The sequence below is a fragment of the Lactuca sativa genome, chromosome 7 (assembly GCF_002870075.4).
Source record: "Lactuca sativa cultivar Salinas chromosome 7, Lsat_Salinas_v11, whole genome shotgun sequence".
Classification (NCBI taxonomy): domain Eukaryota; kingdom Viridiplantae; phylum Streptophyta; class Magnoliopsida; order Asterales; family Asteraceae; genus Lactuca; species Lactuca sativa.
Genome location: NC_056629.2, coordinates 28,199,830 through 28,222,594, shown reverse-complemented (window position 1 = coordinate 28,222,594; position 22,765 = coordinate 28,199,830). Strand labels below are relative to the sequence as shown.

The window sequence follows — 22,765 nt, the reverse complement described above, 5'->3', positions numbered from 1 at the left end:
GCATTCTCTCTGGAGTTTTGAAGATTTTTGAAGGACAAGAACACCTCAAGAACATCATCTTTTTACCTCTTGATTCTTGCTTAATGTTTGGTATAATCTTCTCTAACTTTGTTTCTTTGAGTTTAGTCATGCTTGGCTAAACTAATCTTGGTTGACTTTTTGTTGAATCCTTTGAACTTTTGTTGAATGTTGAAGAATACATGAACTTGTTCTTAAATCTTTATGGAAATGTTTTGTGTTTTATCATATTATCACTACTAGTATGTTTTTATTCATGAGTTCAAATGTGTTTGTGGTGATTAGTTGGCTAATTTCTTGATTAAGTAAAGGATCCTCAAATTAGCAAGCAACAAATGATTTTTGTGTTGTTTTTGTTTCACACAATCTTAAAAACATTTCCTCCAACATGGAGGTGAAAGCATTTGACCCCTCTTGGATTTGGTGACTTTTTGGTTTTTAATGCTAGTTGACTTTCACTAATTACATGCTATTTGGAATTAGTGACTTTGACTAATGAAATTGTTATGAGCTTCTCTAGCCATTTCAATAATTAAGAAAAGTCTAGGTAATCTCAAGCTCCTTGTATTACTATAGCCAAATTAAGGATTTAAATCAAAGTATTGCACCATTGGATTCTAATGATATGTTCATCAAAAGTCAAAGTGAGGAAACTTTAAGTCAACCATCTCTCCCTTATTGATTTTACACCAAACCCTTATTTTTGTTGAAATTGTCTATTTAAATCATAGTTAATTCTAGTTTGTTTCAAGTATTTCAAAACACCAAAACCCCCCCATTTTATTTTTATTGTTATTTTACAAGTATTTTTACAAAGAGATTTTTCATAGAGTTATAAATTGAACCAATCTCCGTGGATTCGACCCCTTTACCACTATACACTAATTAGTGTGTAATATTTAGGGTTATTATTTTTGTTGCCCTCGACAACCACCAAAAATTTTGGCGCCGTTGCCGGGGATTGGTTTTGATTTAATCAGTTTGTTTCTCTATGCCTACATCTCATTGTGCAGGTACTCTAATTTAAAACCTCGAAATTAAAAAAAAAAAGTATGATTTGGAAATGAACAATCCTTGCACCGAAGACCAACTTTCTAAGCTAGCTCAGTTAGTTATGATGATTGAAAGTGACCAAAGTGTGCAACCCACACCTCTTCTTTGCGATTTTTGTGCCCAAAATGGACATCATCCCGACACGTGTCCATATTTACAAGGAGAATGGGAAGAAGTGCAAGATAAGGGAAGCTACTACCGGTCAAACCAATGGAGTTATGATCAGCCTCAACATGATCAATGGTGAGACAACAACCAAGTTTGGGAAAATAACCATTACCAAAACCCATACCAAACATGGGGAAATAACCAATACCAACCAACTCCACTGTTCCAAGAACCCTATCCTTACCCTCCTCAACAAACTGAAACGCCAAGCATGTCCTTAGAGGACATTGTGAAAAGCATTGCCACTTCTACCCAAATTTTCCAGGAAACAACTCAAGCTAGCCTCAAAAGCGTAGAGCAACAAATAACACAAATTGCTCAATCATTGAGTATAGTGGAAGCTCAACACAAATTACCATCTGAAGAGATCCCATGTCATAGAACATGTTCTATTCCTTTGAAAGATGAGAAAAGTTTTAATGGCCCAAGAGTGTTATATGAAGAAGAGGAAGAAGAAGAAGTAGAAGTGGAAGAGGTTGTCAAAGAAGAAGAAGAAATTGAGAAAGTTGTCAATGAAACTATAAAGGAAGTGTTGGGGGTTAATGAAAGAGAGGTTGAGCCACCCACTACCATTGAGAAACTAACTCCATTGGTAGACCAACCACAAGAGCGGGAAGCGATAAATTTTTCGGACTCTTCAAAGGATACGTATCCTAAGAAAGAAGACGCCCGTTCACCTACTCAAAAACCATGTCAAAGATGGAAGAGTTGGTCACCTTACTGAATAAGTACAAAAGAGAATATGGTTGGATGATTGCTATTATCAAAGGTCTAAGTCCAGTATGGTTCTCCTGTAAAAAGAAAGTCAAATACAAGAAAAGAGTCTCAATGGAGGTGTGGAAATTAAGAAATGTAGACACGGGGAAAATTTGCAAGGTTAATGGACATCGATTGAATCCATTCAATGAAGGGTTTGATTCAAATGTCCAAGATGTCATCCATTTGGATGCCCCAAAGTGTTAAAGTGAAGTTTGGAGGCGTCTCGCCAAAGACGTTAAAGAAGGGAATTTTTGGAAAGCGTTGTGTTTTTGTGTTTTTAATTTGGATAAATGACTTTTGAAGATGCTTTTGGGATTCAAAAGAGTTGTTTTTGAATAAATCAAGAGTTTCTTGGGGCCTTCCAAAGCAAGAACGGGTGAAAAACGAAGAAAAATGAAGCAAAAATGAAGATCAGGATCAGCGGGTTGCGCGACCTGCATGCAGTTGTGCGGGTGGGTTGCGCGGCCAGGTGTGATGAAGCGACATTGGCCCAAGACTTAACTGCAAGGTCTACGCGACCCGCGTGCTACACTGCGCGACCCACGCACTATGCTGGGCAATTTGGGCTATTTTTGGCTATTATTTGACCAGGTGTTGACCAAAGGTTTTAATGAGTTGACCTTTTGACTTTTCTTGACCAACATTGACCGAAATTGACCCTTGTTGACCCATAGATTAAAATGTTCAGCTTCCCTTCTTCTTCATTTAATCATCTTGACCTCCCACTCCATTCCTCTCATATAACCTTCCATCACCCACCTCATCGGAAAATTCAAGATTGTCGGAGTTCTACCGGTCGTAATTTCACAAAACCACTGCCACAGACATCTCCCGTCATCCAATCCTCCGATTTAGGTCATTTTTCCCTTACTTTAAGCATTGAGGACAATGCTTGTTCTTAAGCTTGGGGTGGGGCATTTCATTTTCCTTTTATTTTTTCATGCATTTTTAATTAGGTTGCATAACATTTTAGTTTTAAGCTAATTTTCATTCATTTTTATTAAATCCAAAAAGATTTTATTTTCTTCTTTTCTACTTTTATATTTTTGCATAACATTTAGCTTAGGGCATTAGCATTCATGCATTTTTGTTGTCTGTTTATTCTCACCTCCTTGGATGCCATGGAACAGGTTCATAGTTATTGTATCATTATTGGTCCAGGATCTTGTTGCTATCTCACCCATCGAACCGAGACCACTAGCTATAGTTTGGGATTTCATACTTGGGATCAGATGCTGGTAGCTTAAAGGGGTAAGTGATCATGGCCAGGTAGTTTTCATGAAGAATTATGCATACAATACTAATGACTGTAGGATATACTATAGCAATGGATGTCTTAGCCTTCTGGTCACTACCACCGAGAGGATCACACTTGATCATGTTTGAACCGTTAGGATGAAACATTAGTGCTTGTCCCCGAGTAGAATCCATATCTGGTCTCTTTACATCACCATATCTTTTTGCGATTTTCTTAGGATTTTAGAGAAGTCTTTTAGTCCGCATGTGGACTTTGACTAATGAAATTGTTATGAGCTTCTCTAGCCATTTCAACAATTAAGAAAAGTCTAGGTAATCTCAAGCTCCTTGGATTACTACAGCCAAATTAAGGATTTAAATCAAAGTATTGCACCATTGGATTCTAATGATATGTTCATCAAAAGTCAAAGTGAGGAAACTTTAAGTTAACCATCTCTCCCTTATTGATTTTACACCAAACCCTTATTTTTGTTGAAATTGTCTATTTAAATCATAGTTAATTCTAGTTTGTTTTAAGTATTTCAAAACACCAAAACCCCCCATTTTATTTTTATTGTTATTTTACAAGTATTTTTACAAAGAGATTTTTCATAGAGTTATAAATTGAACCAATCTCCGTGGATTCGACCCCTTTACCACTATACACTATTTAGTGTGTAATATTTAGGGCTATTATTTTTGTTGGCCTCGACAACCACCAGTAATAAGCTGCTATCTTCCCTCCTTTGCATCTAAATCTATTTTGTTATGAGATTTGGGGGTTTCATGGTTGTTTGAGACCCAGTTCGGGTTTGGGGCTTGGATATGTGGTTGCTACTTCAGATCTAGTGTTGGGATGGTCCAATATGTCGTAAAGCATCGGATATTGAGTAGTTAGTGAAGCTCTTTGTCCTAAAACCTAGCCTAAGAGTGTTTTGAGCCTAGATCTCTTTAGTTATACGTAAAGTTTGCAACTTTACGTAAGGATTGAGCTTTGGAAGTATGGATCTATGATTTGGAGCCCCTGCATGGCTCAAAAAGCCACTGAATGGATTAAGAACTGGAGCGACTCGGCGAGTTACATGGGTGGACTCGGCGAGTTAGATGAAGTTGGGCAGGAACTCGGCGAGTTGGAAGAACAACTCGATGAGTCTGTTGAAGATTGCCTTGGACTCGATGAGTCAAGTCGCGAAATCCCAAACCCTTCGAGTTAAGACTCGGATCAGTGAGTTGAGTGGGAACTCGGTGAGTTGGACAGGTCAGGACTCAGAAATCGGTGGACTCGACGAGTCATGGACTGACTCGGCTAGTCGAGTCGCGAATGGAAGGACTCTGAGCATATGAACTCAACGAGTCAGTAGGCAGACTCAGCGAGTACGGTTGACCTGGAAGGTTGACTTTAACCAGAGTTGACTTAGTTGACTTCGGGGGACAGTTAGACTAAGTGTTGCATTGATATTGGTAGCTCGGGGAGCTAGTGGAGCAGGAGTTTAAAGAGTTGTCGGGCAGCAGCTAGAGGGGTTATCAGCAAGTTCAGCAAGTGCAGGTGAGTTTCCCTTTGTGTGAATGGGTCTAAGGCCACAATGCCGACCCATGTAGTTATGAGTAGAAGACCCGGGGGTTAGCCCTAGGCACAGTATGCTAGAATGATATTCATGATGAGGTCCAATGATAGCGGGCGGGTGCCCATGGAATGGTTTATATGATAGTTTATACTTGTTGTCTGTGTGATACTTGTGTGTGCCAGGTAGGCATTCCAGACTCGTACTGTGGGCTCGGGAGCATTCCAGTTACGGGCTAAGGGAGACTCGTATTGTGGGCTCATGGGAATTACAATCTGTAGGGTTGTGGACCCGTTATGTGCTGTTCTGTTCAGTTTGTTATGATATGTTATTGTTGACATAGTTATGTGGATTGTATACGTATCGGTATTTTGGGGGTAACTTACTAAGCTTTCGGGCTTACGATTCACTGTTTTGTTTCAGGTACTTCAGGAGATCGTGGCAAGGCGAAGGCATGATCGTACCACTCCTCATGTTTTATGATATGGTTATGGGGAATACTCTGATGTTTAAACTGTTTTGAAAATATTTTGTAATAACTAATGGGTTTTGAATCGTTTAAAAAGTTTTAAATTTGCTTGAATTTTACGGGTGTTACAATTACACACATTGGTTATACAAAATTGCCCGTATGTATACAAGTCTTTATCCACTTTCACAAAATAAACATCAACATGCCAACTAAAGTGAACAACACATTTGAAATACACAAACCCTAATACAAACACATAAACCCTAAAACAAACAAAATACTACCTGATTAACACAAACACCACAGCGATGGACATATGACTTCTTCAAAACATTAATAACCTTCGTCACTAGAAACCTAAATATGACAAACACTAGCCCGAACACCAACACAGTGACGAAGTTCAACTTCTTCTCCATTTGCGCTAACCGACAATGCAATGCCAGTAGGTCCATCCACTTATGACCAAATCTCGAACCATTTCCTCTTCTAGACGCTCCACTTCAAGTTTTAGTTCCGCAATATGAGCTTCACTCACAAAAAATAGTATGCAAATCTTCAAAGTTGAGATGGTACCTTGAATTTATCGATACCGATTTGGGTGACTTTGGCGGTGGGGGTAGTCATCGTGATTCACTTGAAAGGGATGTTTGTTGGATTTTCGGTATTGTTTAGTGGAAACAGGGAATGAAGATTTAGGGTTTCAACCGATTGGTCCCTCTTTTTATGTCACAAGGGAGGGTCCACAATAAGTAGTAACCCTTAGGGCTAAAGTATTCCACGTCGACCCAACTTAGTGACATGTCCACCGATTTGACTCAGAGTTGACTCACTTGCTTACGTGTATTGTGACTTGTATGGGTAACATTTAAAAACATGTTAATGGACCAATTCAACCGGTAAATTAACAAGTGGTTCCCCTAAAATGCAAAAAAAAAGATAGGAACCTTTTAAACCATAACATGTAACATGGTTGGGCTACAATGACATTTACCCTACTTAATATATACTAAGGAATTAATAAAGAAAGTCGCAACAAAGACATTACTTATTTTAATGTACTTTTTTCTCCTCATTATAGTGTCCACCTTAAACTATATTAAATAATAAAGACAAAAAAATTAAAATAATAAATGGTTCATTCACTTCACCAACCAACATGAATCACAAAACTAACACATTTACTATAATATCTTAAATGCACTTAATAGAAATGCATCCGAACAACAATTAATGAAAAACCACATCTAATTTTGATTATTTGAATTTTAAGTGTAGAGAGAAATAGTAAACGAACAGTCAATAGCTTGTGGTCAGTTAGAACAAGCGATATGAGTCACCGCAACGCCGTTAATGCTAATCTAGCATGCCCATAACGCCGTGATAACATCAAAAATACCACCCCAAATCTTGTTAAGACAACTCTCATGATTGTCGTCTTGTTAAGACAAATCTCATGATAACGACAACTACAATAAAGAATTCAACCAATCAATTTTTTTCCTCTCTCTTTTACCTCTTTACATGTTATGACATAATGCTCACCATCGACACTTTTAGTTATTGTAGTGTTGCCATGTGATGTAGTAATTTTGGGTGTTATAAAATTGGACCATACCCGATACTCTTAGATTTGTAACTTGCTCCAGAAGTTTGGATATGTAAATTACATATCCACCCTTAATCACCGCCATTCTATAAATAAAACTCCAGATTGATGCTACGACCAGCAAGACTTAGGGAGACCTTAAACCCTTCCCGCTTCCACAAATTGCGTTCCTTCAAAATCTGTGATCGAACCTCTCGAATTTGATTTGGATAAAAAGGCTTTCCTTAAGATTTGGGTATGGATTTGGAGGAAGAACATGATCAAGGATACAACGATGATGAAGAAGATATAACCCAAGAGGATGCTTGGACAGTTATCAGTTCTTATTTCGAAGAAAAAGGACTTGTTCGCCAACAACTTGATTCATTTGATGAGTTTATTCAGAATTCCATGCAAGAAATTGTGGACGAATCTGCAGATATCGAGATCCGACGCGAATCACAGCACAATCCGGGGCACCGGCCTGATTGTGCAGAGGTTCGTTTTGGATCCTGTTTCTGTATATTGTTAAAGTTCCACAGAAGGATTAAGATTTCAGTTTCGGAGAAGAGATTGTTCAAATTGATTGTTGATTGAAATTGAAAGTGGTAACCTAAGCTTGGCATTCTTAATTCTAGGGTTTTAACTCTAGTTTTGGTTTTGGAGGGAAAATCAGTTTAAGCCTCTTGAAATTGATTGATTCACGAAACTATCTGAATCTAACTGGAAATTGTTCGACTGGATGGAATTCTAGAATCAGATCATAATAGTACTCATACTCCTAGTTGAATTATCGAAATGTAAGGATCCTTTGCAAGACTCTAGCGGTGTCCGAGTAAGAACTTCTAAACTCCGATCTGAATTCAATTGAACTATTGTGAAGTAAGAACTTCTAAACTATGATCTGAATTCAATTGAACTATTGTGAAACGATACTTCTAAATGAGCGGGATTCACATTCTATACTAAACAAAACAACTGAAGTATCAAAACATTCTGCATTTTCAAGGAAATTGCACTTTGACTGAACGGAAATGCATACATTCATGTGATGTATTTGAATATTTGATATATCCTTCTTTAGGTCACCAAATACCATGTTTGTGAAGATGCTTTCTCGGACTAGTGCCAAAGGGGTATGATATGTTGACGAAGGAAATAGCAATGTACTTCCATTTGTTTGTTTATCATAGCATTCTGCTTTCATCTTTTCCTATCACATCATTGTACTTTGAAATTATAGTGCTGTAACAGAAAGTAAGATGCTATAATACACATATAAATGAAGTAAGTTGTTCTTTCTCTTGATTACTTGGCATCTTTTACAATTGCAGGGATCCTCAGGTCAATGTATCCATGCTACCCTTCCTTATATCCGAACTAAGATTCCTATCATTATCGTTTTTCGAGCACTAGGATTTGTTGCTGATAAAGATATATTAGAACACATTTGTTATGATTTTGCTGACACTCAAATGATGGAGTTGCTAAGACCATCACTAGAAGAAGCATTTGTTATACAAAATCAACAAGTATGCTTCTTCCCTTATCTCATTTTCTTTACAGTTTTCCAATCGTTATTTCTGATAGATAAAATGAAATGTAAACTTCATAATTAATTACTAGCCATGGCTCTTTTTCTTTGTTTTTATGCAGGTGGCACTAGATTACATTGGGAAAAGAGGTGCCCGTGCTGGTGTCACGAAAGAGGATAGAATAAAGTATATTTTATTTTTTATTTGTCTATTTGTTTTAATATTATCTGGTTTTACAAAATCTGTTGTTTCATAGGTTTGCCCATGATATTCTACAAAAAGAAATGCTTCCTCATGTGGGTGTTGGAGAGTATTGTGAAACAAAGAAAGCATTCTACTTTGGGTAAACCTTACTTATTTCTATATGACATGCATTGTTTTTGGTATTTTTCTTGTTTTTATATAGAAGTAACTTGTTTTTACTTTCATCAGTTATATTATCCACCGTCTTTTGTTATGTGCTCTTGGTCAGAGGGTCGAGGATGATAGGGATCATTATGGAAACAAAAGGTTGGATCTTGCTTGTCCATTGCTCGGGAGCCTATTTAGAACGGTGAGGCTTTAATTTATATTTTATTTTCTTGGATTATTCTATGGATATGTTACATATGTATATGCATTTGAAAAGTTGTCACCTCTTGTGTTAATGCAGCACTTTCGGCAGTTAACAAGAGATGTAAGAGCATATGTTCAGAAGGTAATCTCAAATTCTTCAAGTTTCATTGTTTCTTGTTTTTTATCTGGTCATTGAATCTGAATCCATTATATTTGATAATCTGCAGTGTGTAAACAAGGGGAAGGATATTAATCTGCAATTTGCAATTAAAGCAAACACAATAACAAACGGGCTTAAATATTCCATTGCTACTGGGAATTGGGGGAAAGCAAATGCAGCTGGAACTAAGGCTGGTGTTTCACAGGTGTTGAATCGCTTGACATATGCATCTACATTGTCACATTTACGAAGAGTAAATTCACCTATAGGGCGCGAAGGTAACTTGTGTTATAATTTTTACTCAAAGGGTCTGATGAAATTACTGTATCTTTATTGTTTCTTGTTTTAGATTTAGTTCCACGGTGCATGATGCTTTTTGTTTTAGCTTGTCTTAAAACTAGTTGTTTTTACATTTAAATAGGAAAATTGGCAAAACCAAGGCAGCTACATAACTCACAATGGGGAATGACGTGTCCTGCAGAAACGCCTGAAGGGCAGGTTAGTAATTTGCTTTTGTTATGACTTATGATCTGATCATATCTGAATTCAAATGGTAACCTTATGTTTATGATTATTGTTCTAGGCATGTAGACTGGTGAAGAATCTTGCATTAATGGTTTACATAACTGTCGGATCAGCTGCATCCCCGATTCTAGAGTTTTTGGAAGAATAGGGTACAGAAAATCTTGAGGTAAACATCACGAAGTTTTTGAAATATTATATATATCTTACTATAATGTTTTTTATTTTTTAATCGGCTAATCTTTTATTTCCATATTAGGAAATTTCCCCTGCTGTTATCCCAGAAGCTACAAAAATCTTTGTAAATGGTGTGTGGGTGGGAGTCCATCGCAATCCAGACATGTTGGTGAAAACATTGAGGAGATTGCGAAGACGAGTGAGTAAAATTTTATTAGATTAAAATTACTAAAATTTTGGTGCATAGTTTGGTAAAATGTTGTTTATATGAATTGTTTAAAATGTCCAGGATGATATGAACACAGAAATTGGAGTTGTCCGGGATACGCGTTTAAAAGAAGTTCGGATATATACTGATTATGGTCGATGCAGTCGCCCGCTTTTTGTTGTAGAAAACCAAAGACTTTTAATAAAAAAGAAAGATATCCAAAAGCTCCAACAAAGGGTATGTCTCTCGAGTTTTGTAATTTTGTAACTTTTTTTTATGGATTATTATCTTAATAACATCTTGTTTTGTATTTATGGTTTCACAGGAAACCCCAGAAGATGGTGGGTGGCGTGATCTTGTAGCAAATCGATTCATAGAGTATATTGATACGGAAGAGGAAGAGAACACTATGATTTCCATGACCATTAATGTAAGCAACAGTACATGATATGAAGTAAAAAGGAAGGAATTAAATAGTATAAAAATTATCAATTAGTTGCATAAAATGTAATTTTGTAGGATCTTATAAGGGCAAGGGAAAATCCAGACGATTCTTATTCGGACACTTACACACATTGTGAAATCCATCCGTCTTTAATCTTGGGTGTTTGTGCCTCAATTATACCATTTCCTGACCACAATCAGGTAATGATATAAATCCACAGTGATATTATTGTTGTTACATAATTATTAATATTTAAATTTTGTTTTATGTGTCAACAAACAGTCTCCACGTAATACGTATCAAGCAGCCATGGGTAAGCAAGCAATGGGGATTTATGTCACTAATTTCCAGTTCCGTATGGTACGCAACAAATTTCTTCTTAAATGCAAGAAATAGCAATGTACTTTCATTGCTTTACTTATTATAGCATGAGCATCATATTTTCATTGATTCTGTTTCTTTTTAGGATACTTTGGCCTACGTTCTTTTCTATCCTCAAAAACCACTTGTAACTACTCGAGCAATGGAGCACTTGCACTTCCGAGAGCTTCCACTGCATCTCCTGATGTTGAAGAACAACGAAAACGACTGAAGAATAATGAAAAGAGGTGCATGAGGAAACTAAGAGGTGCTCTACCTCCTGTGGTTTACAATTACATTCGTAGTTGTAAAACAGCAAAAGACATCTGGAATACTCTAGAAGAAAAGTATCAAGGTAGCGAAAAGACGAAGATCAATTCTGTGAAGCAATGTCTGGTTGAACTGAAGGAATTCAGACAAAAGGATGCAGAAACTCTCGAAAGTTACTATGATCGTCTGAATGAGCTTATGTTTCGCTGCAATAGGTATGGTATCACTAGATCTCTCATGGAATTCAATTTAACTTTCATTATGGGTCTTCTCAAGGAATGGCGAAGTGTGAGTATGATGATTAAGAATCAACAAAGTTTTGATACAACTACATTGAATGATCTCTACAATCAACTGAAAACACATGAATGTGAGGTCTCAGAAATGTATGAAGAATCAAAACTAGCGATTGGTGGTCCTTTGGCTCTTATTTCAAAGGTATCAGAAACTGATGAAAAAGATGGTTCAGATGAAGAAGGATTTTTGATGAACTCTGATGATGAAGCTGTAGCATTCTATTCAAACAACAGAGTTAAAAAGTTTTTCAAAAAGCCTTTTAATCCAAAAGGAAAGAATAGTGATGCGAAAAATGTTGTCACAAGAACTGGAGGGGAAGAGAGGAAGAAAATGGAGAAAATTGATGAAAAACAGAAAAATGCGAATGAAGAGAAAAAGTTGAAAGGTGATTCAGGAATTTATTGTCATTATTGCAATGATGCGAATCATTTCGCAGCTGACTGCATGTTGCGAAAGAAAGAAGAGAAGAAAGAAAAAGTCAAAGATGAAGCATACTACTCCGAGAAGATTGAAGAATTACGTGCTAAGACCAAAGGAGTGTCATTAGTTGCTAAGGGAGAAACTGCTGAAGAAGAAAGTGGAACTTATCAGATCTGGTCTTCTGGATCTGATGATGAGGAAATGAGGCATCCCACACATGGAGCAATGTTCGCAAGTTTTGAGGATTGCGAAGAGAACATTTCAGGGAGATGTTTTGTGTCTAAATCCACTGACAAGTCACCCATGACAACCAAGGTACGTGCAATTCTTGAATCTTTTAATATTCCTTTATCTGCTTATGATGCTGAAATTGTTTCATTTGATGATACTGTGGCTTGTTTTGATTCTGTTATTGTGTCTGCTAGTAATGAAGCTAAGAAATTAAATGTGCAACTTAGTGAGACACGAAGAGATTTAGAAATAAAGAAGAGCAGAGTTGAGAAATTGGAATTGCAAGTCAAAAATATAGATTGTGATAGGAATAATCTTACTAACGATGTTAGGTTATTACTAGCACAAAGAAACATATATTGTAATTCTGCAAAACGACTATATGCAAAATTAACAGTTTTACATCATTCTTCTGATATTAGCAAAGAACAACATAGGAAACTTTTACCTTTTCTTGAGTATGAACGTGAAAAAGTTGATGTTGTTTCTTATGATTGCGAAAGCACAATTGCTCAATTTGACAAAATACCTGATGATAGATATTCTTATGGTATTGTCAAAATTGATGAATTTATGAATGCTGATGAGTTGGTTAACATTGTCAATGAAAGTTTGACAAAGAGTGAACAAGTGAAAATCATAAAGAAAACTGAAAATTCAACTCTTGACTCACAGTTGAATTATGCTGATATTGACGAAAATTCTGATAATGTAAGTGAAATCAGTGAGATAGAAGAGGAAGAAGAGGTTGATTGTTCTCAATTGTCAATCATTAATATCACATCTAAGATCAAAGGTAAAGAAATAATAGTTGATTCAATAGTAGAGGATGAAATTGATAAACCTTCAACTTCGCAACATTGTAAGTTTGATAATGTGGAAGTTGAAAGCTGGAAATCTGATGACACAGATGTAAATAAAGAAGAAAAGAAAGTTTCAACTGAAACACCTCAAAGGGTTGTGGTTGATCAAGTGTTTGAAAATACAACAGAATTTGACAAAATATTAAATGATAAAGGCGCACATTATTTGGAAACCAACACTGTGGTATATCCAAATTTTGTATGTACTGATAAAACCATTTTTCCAAATCAAGTTTTTGTCACTACTAGAAATGCTGAGAAAGTTCATCCTGATTTCAATAAAATGATTGAAAAAGATAATCAAAAGTCCACGACTGAAGGTTTTTTAGCAAATCAAAACACAGAAGAAAACAATTTAACCCAAAATCCTTATGTGTTTCAAAAACAAAAATCAAAACAAAAATGGGTGGTTAAAGGTGAAAAATCTAACAAAATTTTTGAAAAAGATGAAAACCCAAAGGTTGAAGTGAAACTAAATTCTCATGAATTCAAATTGATGGTTGGAAACTATTCAACAGAAAATAATGTTTCAAAAAGAAAAGCAATATTCTGGCAAGTTGTGTCTAATGAAAAATCAAGAGATGAAAAAGAACAAATTTCAAAAACATCATCAAGTTTTCATAAACAAATAAATTCTGTTGACAAGGTTCCATATATTCGCAAATATGACAACAATCGAAAATTTGAGAATTCGCAAAAATTTGCAAATAATCAAAAGTTTCAAAATGTTGACAAATTCACGAATGCTTCATCAAGTTTGAAGAACTCAACTCAAGCCAAAATGAAATTTTCACCAAAACAACCAAATTTTCCAAATCCTTCAATATCAAAACCAACCAAAGTTTCATACACAAAAGGAAAATTTGATATAAGTACGATCAATCATTGGTTTGAATGAAAAGGAAAGAAATATCAAAGTGGGAAGTTTTCAGAAGAACAAATCAAAAGTGCATTTGATAAGTTCACAAATAATTCTTCAATTGCTAGTGCATCATCTCATAATTCGCAAGTTCCAGTTCAAAAATGGAAACCAGTTATCAAAAATGCGAATGTTGTGAAGGATAAGATTACAATTAATGGAAATCCAAAATTATTGAATGACTATATTTCAAAATCTAGAACTGATGATGTTGATATAATGGATTCTGTTACAAACAAAGTGAAAACATGGTTTTTAAATTCCAGAAATTTGTTTCATTCTACTAATGATGGACCCAAAAAGTCTTGGGTTCCTAAATTTTTCCAATAAATGCAGGTGATATGTGACGAGCAATATGATATGAAATGGTACATTGATAGTGGTTGCTCTCGTCATATGACTGGAAGAAAGGAAAATTTGCGAGATTACAGAAGCTTGGAAAATGCTGGAGTAGTCAAATTTGGAAATAATCACAAGTGTCAAGTGAAAGGATATGGGAAAGTCACAAATGGAAACTTCACAGTAAACAGAGTGGCCTATGTTGAAGGACTTCAACATAATTTGATAAGTGTGTCACAACTTGTTGTAGGTACTGGAAATCAAGTGGTATTTAATGAAGAAGGAAGTATCATTTCAAATGCAAAGACGAATGAAATACTCCTCAAATCCAAAAGATATGGTGATATGTTTACACTGGACATCAAACCGATTGTGGGAAAACCAGTTGTGTGTTTACTATCAAAAGCATCCAATGATCTTAGCTGGCTTTGGCATAGAAGATTGTCACATTTGAACTTTCGAAATCTAAATAAACTTGTAACTGATGATTTAGTTCGAGGGTTACCAGTACTAAAATTTGACAATGATTCTTTGTGTGCAGCTTGCGAACAAGGAAAACAACATCGAAAGGGTCATCCGATTGTGATAGATACAAAAATAGTAGATCCATTGGAACTTCTTCACATTGATCTATGTGGACCATCAACTGTTGCAACAATAAACAAAAAGCGGTATATTTTAGTTGTTGTAGATGATTTCTCTAGATTTACGTGGGTGTTTTTTCTCAGGTTGAAATCTGAAGTTGCTCAGACGATGATTGATTTTATTAAAAAGATTGAAGTTAGTCTGAAGAAGAATGTACGAAAAATTAAAAGTGATAATGGTTCTGAGTTTAAAAATCAAACTCTTGACATTTTTCTCACAAGCAAAGGCATTTCGCATAATTTTTCATCACCATATACGCCACAACAAAATGGTGTAGTTGAAAGAAGAAATCGATCTCTATGCGAAGCTGCCAGAACCATGTTAACATATGCGAATCTTCCTTAATATCTTTGGGCAGAAGTTGTGTCCACAACATGTTTTACTCAGAATCGATCATACATTCATCGAAGATTTAATGTTACTCCATATGAAATCATAAATAATCGGAAACCTAATGTAAAATTCTTTCATGTTTTTGGTTGCAGGTGCTTTATCATGAATCTCAAAGATAATTTGTCCAAGTTTCAAGCTAAAGCTGATGAAGGCATCTTCTTAGGATATTCGCAGAATTCAGTTGCATACAGAGTGCTAAATAAACGAACAAGAAAAATTGAAGAAACTTTCAATTTAACATTTGATGATTATTATGTTAAACAAATTGATAGTAAATTCGATAATAAACCAATACTTGTGGATTCGAATACTTCAATTGATAATTCTGAAATCAATGATTTTGATTATGATTTAATTTTTGGAATTCCTGACAGGGCAATTGATGCAGAAAATAATGCTCCTGATAATCAAACATCAGAATCCTCAAAACATACTGATGAATCAACGATAACTTGTGAAAGCACACCAGATGTTTGTAGGGAGAAAGAACATCAAGTTGAGGGGGAGCATTCGCAAAATCAACAAGAATATCATTTTGAGGGGGATTATCAAGATGCAGATCATGTTGAGGGGGAGCATGATGAAACAGAGACAATTAATCTTGATACAAATGAAGAATTTCATGCAGTTAATGATAACTTTTCTGTTGCAGGATCTGAAAGTAAAGATATGTATGAAGATGTACCATTAGAATTTGATCCAAATTTTCCACCACTTGAGAAATGGACAAGAAATCATCCAAAAGAACAGGTAATTGGTAATCCACAAGAAGGTGTGTTGACTAGAGCTCAAATTCGTGTGAAAAATGAGGTATTGAATGCAAACCAAGAACTTTGTATGTTTAATGTTTTTATTTCGAAAATAGAGCCAAAAACTGTAAAGAATGCTATGGAACACTCCGATTGGGTTGTTGCTATGCAATCTGAATTAGCTGAATTTGAACGAAACAAGGTTTGGAGATTAGTTTCTAAACCTTCTGATGTTTCAATTGTTGGATTAAAATGGATTTTTAAAAACAAAACCGACAAAGATGGCAATATTATTCGAAATAAAGCAAGATTAGTGGTTAAAGGTTATTCGCAACAAGAAGATATTGACTATGAAGAAACATTTGCACCTGTTGCAAGACTTGAAGCAGTTCGCATATTTTTAGCCTATGCAGCTCACAAAGACTTTGATGTTTATCAAATGGATGTTAAATGTGCATTCTTAAATGGAAAACTTGAAGAAACAGTGTATGTTGAACAACCACCAGGATTTGTAAACAGTGACCATCCTGATCATGTGTATGTCCTTGACAAAGCTGTATATGGGTTAAAACAAGCACCAAGGGCCTGGTACGCAACACTTACAAATTTCTTGAAACAATCTAAATTTAAACAAGGATCAGTTGACCCCACATTATTTTGCAAGAAAGTTGGGAGTCATCTAATGCTTGTTCAAATTTATGTTGATGATATTATCTTTGGTTCAACTGATCCAGCATTGTCAATTGAATTTGAAAATTTAATGAAAAGTCAGTTTGAAATGAGCATGATGGGAAAAATTAATAATTTTCTTGGTTTAAATATAAGACAGAACAAGGAAGGAATCTTAATTAATCAAGAAAAATATACGAAGAACTTGCTTGAAAAGTTTGGAATGCTAAATAGCACAAAGCTCAGAGTACCTATGGCAGTAGGAACAAGACTAACTCCTTCGTTAGATGCTCCTGCTGTTGATCTGACACTGTATCGTAGCATGATAGGGTCTTTATTGTACTTAACTGCAAGTAGACCTGATATTATGTTTTCTGTTTGTTGTTGTGCTAGATATCAAGCTAATCCAAGAGAACCTCATTTGACTGCAGTGAAAAATATTTTTCGATATCTAAAGGGAACCGTTTCTTTAGGACTTTGGTATCCTGCGAAAACAGGATTTTTCATTCAAGCTTTTTCAGATTCCGATCTAGGAGGATGTACTTTGGATAGAAAAAGTACGACTGGTTGATGTCAACTATTGGATGGAAAGTTAGTGAGCTGGCAATCAAAGAAACAAACTTGTGTGGCTATATCAACTGCTGAGGCAGAATACATATCTGCGGCTGCCTGCACTTCGCAAATTATTTGGATTCAGAGTCAACTTCGTGATTATGCAATAAACATGAAAAAAGATTCCTTTGTATTGTGATTCACAAAGTGCAATTCGCATTTGTCACAATCCAGTGCAACATTCAAAGACAAAACACATTGCTCTTCGATATCATTTTATTAAAGATCATGTGGAAGATGAGAATATTGAAATTCATTTTGTCAAAACAACTGAACAACTTGCTGATATTTTTACAAAACCTCTTGATGAAAAATCATTTGTTCGAATTTTAGCAGGTTTGGGGATGATTAATGCGAATTCAATTTCATCAACACAAAACTAAAAGTTTTGATCAGCAGATAAGAGTCAACATCATTCAGAGGTTACTGTTCATTCAGAGGCTTCGCATGGCTTCGCAACCACATATTTTCGCATTTGAGCTCATAATCACTACGGTAAGGTTTACGCTTAATTTTTTTAATTTTGAAAAATCAAAAATCCAAAAAGATTTTATTTTTGTTTTTTAATTTTGAAAAATCAAAAATCCAAAAAGATCTTATTTTTTTTGTTCTTTAATTTTGAAAAATTAAAAATACAAAAAGATTTTATTTTGTTTGTTCTTTAATTTTGAAAAAAAATTCAAAAATCACAAAAATATTTTTTGTTTTCTTTGTTCTTTAAACTGTGTGTGTTGAGAATTTAATACAGGGCTACAATGCGAAGAGGTCATACATTTGTGTTTCTGAGGGAAGGTATTCAATTTCTTTTACAAACTAGTTAGGATGTCCCTAGAAGCATGCTGCTGTATGTAGACCAAAAGCCTCAATATGACTCTATGTGTGACAAGAAAGCCTTAATGAAATTCTCTCATGAAAATTTCTTCCCAAAAAGACTTATATTCGCATAAGTCAAAACGAGCTACCTTACTCTTCTCAAATGAGTTAAGAGTTTTCTGTATTGGTCATTATAACAGAGGTACACTTCGATTCTTAACCAATCTTTTTAAACCAAACATTTCTTACACTCCAAAATTTTTTTTGAAAAGATTTGTCCTTGAGGTCTTTGATCAAAACAAATTAAAACCTAGACAAATCACAACTCTGTGTTTAAGATCTAACATCATGAGTCCGTGATGAAAGTGAAACCCAAAAATCATACACCTTAAGGAATTGACGGGGAACTTTGTTCCAAATTTTTACGAAACCTTTGTTTCAGTATCAAAAATTTCGAAACTTCAAATCATATTCAATTCGCATGTGTGGTCTTGATCAAATATTTACAACTAAGAATATTTGTTACCCAACAAGATCCAAAACAAATTTTCTTTTGAATATAATTTCAGTGTAAGTTTCATTCGCAAATTCTTGTCATGATAAATATTTTCACAAGCCAACTTGTCACTGACTACACTGGTCAAACAAGTAATTTCATTTACAATTTCTCACCTTATGTTAAGGCTGATATGTAATGAAATTTCAAACCAACCCAAAATGCCTTTTAAAATAAGCCCTTTGATACTTCTTTACAAGTATTCGATTGTAATTCACGGGAAACTACACAAGCAGTTGATTATCTCTCTTGATGATTAACGAAGCAACCTTTGCCTGGGGTTTTACTGCATTCATGTCAAATTATTTTTTTTTTGACATCACAACATTCCAAATTTTCTTGAATCTTATCTTATTCCATTGGCACAATGCACACACGAAATCCTTGAGGTTTTGAGTAAAACCAACTCAGACTGATGATTTCGCAAGTCTGACATATGACTTCACTTTAAATCCCAAAAGTGAAAGAGCCTTGCTTCCATGCGAAGGGTTTTACCGGTTCGGATTCTATAACGGATACTTGACAGGCTGTATACTCAAAATGGTTGATATTCTATCCGGTTTTCGAGGAGATGTGACAGTTACTTTTTGAAACATAGTCATCTTTTACAGTAATGATCCGAGTTTCAAGGTGCCACATCGGATAACATTAAATGTATCCCGCTTTAATTTCAAATCAAGTTTGAGTAACCTATAAAAGGGGGATCAAGAACACTATGTACGGTTACGCAAACAAGAATTCTCACAAAACTTCAAAGCTTACACCTTGATCCAAACTTCAACTTTCTTTCAAACCCTAATAATGGCAGCCACAAATTCCAACACTGATGAGGTTCTTTCTCAATCACTTATGAAGATTCAAAGTACCAATTACCAAGTTGATCCCACCGTTTCTGCGTATCCAGAAGACCTGAAGATGCTTATTGTGGCTTTGAAACGATCACCGTTATCAACTGCCATGTTCAGATCATTCCCCGTTCCAATGGTGTGGTTATCTCGTGCTGCTTCCACGGCTTCATACAATCACACGGCGGATGTGATTACTTTCAATATCATCAACAACAAAAGGGTTAAACTGTCAAAGAATTTGTTCGTGGAGTTATTGCAGATTCCAAACAACCCTCCCTTTGTTAAACCTGTAAACTCCCAGATCATTCATATGTTTAATGAGATGGGACATCAACCAGAGTTGGAGAAGATCAGTGACTTCAGGAAGTCGGGATTTCCATGCATCTGGAATTTTCTTTTTGGCATTTTTCTACGGTGCCTTACTGGAAGATCAGTCGGCTTGGATAGAGGAAGAGTCGAAGTCTATGCCATGGTAATGGGTATCTACTATGACATCAATGTCGATTACGCAACTCAGCTGTGGAAAGAATTTGTGAAAATCCTGGAAAACACAAATTCGGAGAAGGGGATATCTTGTGCAAGATACTGGAGTTTAATTCTTGAGAAAGTCTACGAGAAAGAAGCTATTCCAATAATGCAAGATGTAGAAGTTGCTGAATTTTCCTTCTACCAATTTCCCAAAGTTGTTGAAGATAATGAAGCCATTTTTACGCGTGTGGCTCGTATTCCGGATGCGATGCTTCGCAAAGTTTCTCCCACACACAAAGTTTTGGTGAGATATTTGCGAAACATCGATACAGCTGATCAGACCGGCGTGTTACCAGATGTTGCTACACCATCGAAGAAGAAGAATGTGAGCAAGAAAAGTGCGAAAGGTTCACCAATTGTACAAGATGAAGTTGTTCCAACCGATGAAACTTTGTCCAAATCGAAGAAGGAAATTTTACCTTCCAAGTCTGGAGTTCTAAAACAAATTCGCAAAGCAGAAGTGAGTAGTAAAGGAGTTACTATTCGCAGTATTCCTGCACCAGTGTCTCCAGGAAAGAAACGCCAACAGGCTGAAGATGTTGTGAAAAACATGCAACGCACGCTGGTTAAGAGGAGAAAGATGGTGATTCGCAATGAATCATCAGATGAAGAAGTTGTCCCAGAAACTCCACCTGTCACAACTATGGTAAATGTCTCTTTACCAATACTTTTAACTTCGCAAATTTCCACTACTATTTCACAAACCCAACCACTCGAAATAGTTCTTACCAAATCAGTTACTGAGGAGGTACCTATTTCGGATATGGTTGTCAACGTATCTGATACGGGGGCACCTATCCCGAGTGTTGCATCCACAATACAAACATCCTTACCTATTACCACATTATCCACCACTTCATACATCTTTGATCATGCCCTTCAAAACCTATTTACCACACTTTTTCCATCCCAATCACCTGAAAATCCTCCACCTTCGCAACAAATGTCTGATCCTGAAGTCGAAGGAGGTGCTTTTGGAGGAATTCTAGATGATATTCCTTTTGATTCAGACGAAGAAGACATTCCTGATCATATGCTGATGACAGGAAAGCAGTTTAAAATACTGAATCAAAAGTTAAAGGCTATTATCCAATTGCAAGCCGATTCTGGGAGAATGTCTTCGATATCAGTAATGGAGGTTGATGTCATGATTAAAGGTGCTGAGAAAAGAATCATGGAGAAAGTAGATCAAACCGATAAAAATAACGAACTCAGAGTGAAAGCACAAGGGAACAATTTTACGTCTGCAGTTCAAGATCTTAAAGCTGCTACAAAAGAACGACACATTCTTTTTGTACAAGACGTCAAGAAAGTTCGTGAGGATGTCAACTTCAAAATTCAGGAATTGAAGTCTGAACTTGCGAAGGATCTTCAAGATGTGCATACGAGACAAGAAGATCTTCAAAAGCAAATTGTGGAAATTTCTTCTCAACTCCACAAACTCAATAATATTCCTGTTGTTGAAGATCAGAAAGCTGTCACAATGGAGAAGTTTGATCACTTGATCAAATTGGTCACTGAGCTTAAATCAGCCGTTTCGCATTCATCATCTTCGCAAATCCTTACTCCTGAATTCTTGTCTCTAAAGATTAATACTTTAGAACAAGCTATTCAAAAAGCTCTCGCTCCGCTTTCAAATTTCACTTCTTTACTTCCGAAGAGTGCTCCACCTGTTTTCACAGGGGTGCAAGGGGGAGAGAAAAGTCGAAGCAAAGAAGATGAGGCTAAAACAGTGGGAAAAGTGATTTCGACTCAACTGGTTGCTACTCTTCCCATTCCTACAAAACCGATTTCTTCAACAACAATCACCACAAAAACAATTTCCAAGGGAATTGTTATTGGAGAAAACGAAGGAGGTTCAAGCTCAAAACCTCAGAAAGATGTAACAGGAAAAGGAAAAGGCATCTTGTATGAAAAGTCGAAGGAGGAGTTAAAAGCTGATGCTGAGGCTGAATTGGAGAGGATGAGACAAGTTCAGAGCATCATGAGACAAAGGGCAAGTGATCCTCCCTCCATGAACAAAGGAGATCCTGCGAAACTTTACTCTTACGAAACTATAGAGTCGAAAGTTGTAGGAAGGGAGATGTATGAGTTCGAGAAGAAGCCTAAAAGAAGTTACGATATTGCGAACTCAGATCATTGTCAGCTGGACTTCCCAATTAACGAAAGGTTGTTCATCACAGCTCAATACAAGATCAGTGAGAAATTTGATAATCCAGATGACTACACTCATATGAAAATCAGATTTCATGCTGTTCTTGGGAAGGATCCAGATGAAGTTTGGTCCCTGATGAAGATCAAGAAGGTGCTTACAATAAAGAAGGATGTTCTGTTTGAAGACATGCTTCAAAATTTTCGATATTTTGTCATCAGAGCTGACAACAAACAATACGACTTCACAGTTGCTGATTTTCCGTTGATGAATTGCAACGATCTTATTCAAGTAGCTCTGATTCTGAAGCATATGGAAGAAAACAAACTCAAAGGCTCTGAGACAGATGTGTTCAAAGTTGGATTCGCACACGTAAAGACATACATCGATAACTATTTCGATTGTCTTGCTCTTACTGATGATGAATTAGCGAATGTGCTAGGAAGAGAAGTTAAAGTTCCATGGGAAGATACTTTGACACAATCTGCTCTGTCGAAGTATGTTGTGGGTGAGATATGCCTGAAACCTTTTGGCATGGTGTTTTCGGGAAAAGACACTAAAGGAAAACCGAAGAAATTCCTATTCAAAGCTTCAGAGATTGAAAGATACAATTCTTCGCAATATACGCACTTCATTGTACGTA

General features: G+C 35.9%; 2 protein-coding genes and 1 pseudogene across 2 annotated transcripts; all 3 read left to right on the top strand.

Moving 5' to 3' along the window:
- The first annotated feature begins 7,014 nt into the window (after positions 1 to 7,014).
- LOC111892693 (DNA-directed RNA polymerase II subunit RPB2) lies at positions 7,015 to 7,936 on the top strand. Its single transcript, XM_042896336.1, has one exon. It carries the CDS (start codon positions 7,115 to 7,117, stop codon positions 7,451 to 7,453), a length of 339 nt encoding a protein of 112 aa, XP_042752270.1. The 5' UTR covers positions 7,015 to 7,114; the 3' UTR covers positions 7,454 to 7,936.
- Positions 7,937 to 8,020: 84 nt separating this feature from the next.
- Positions 8,021 to 11,336, top strand: LOC111892674 (DNA-directed RNA polymerase II subunit RPB2-like; annotated as a pseudogene).
- Positions 11,337 to 11,396: 60 nt separating this feature from the next.
- LOC122194939 (uncharacterized) lies at positions 11,397 to 12,443 on the top strand. Its single transcript, XM_042896334.2, has 2 exons — positions 11,397 to 12,120; positions 12,231 to 12,443. The coding sequence occupies exons 1-2, from the start codon at positions 11,473 to 11,475 to the stop codon at positions 12,231 to 12,233; spliced, it is 651 nt and encodes a 216-aa protein (XP_042752268.2). The 5' UTR covers positions 11,397 to 11,472; the 3' UTR covers positions 12,234 to 12,443.
- The last annotated feature ends 10,322 nt before the right edge of the window (positions 12,444 to 22,765 follow it).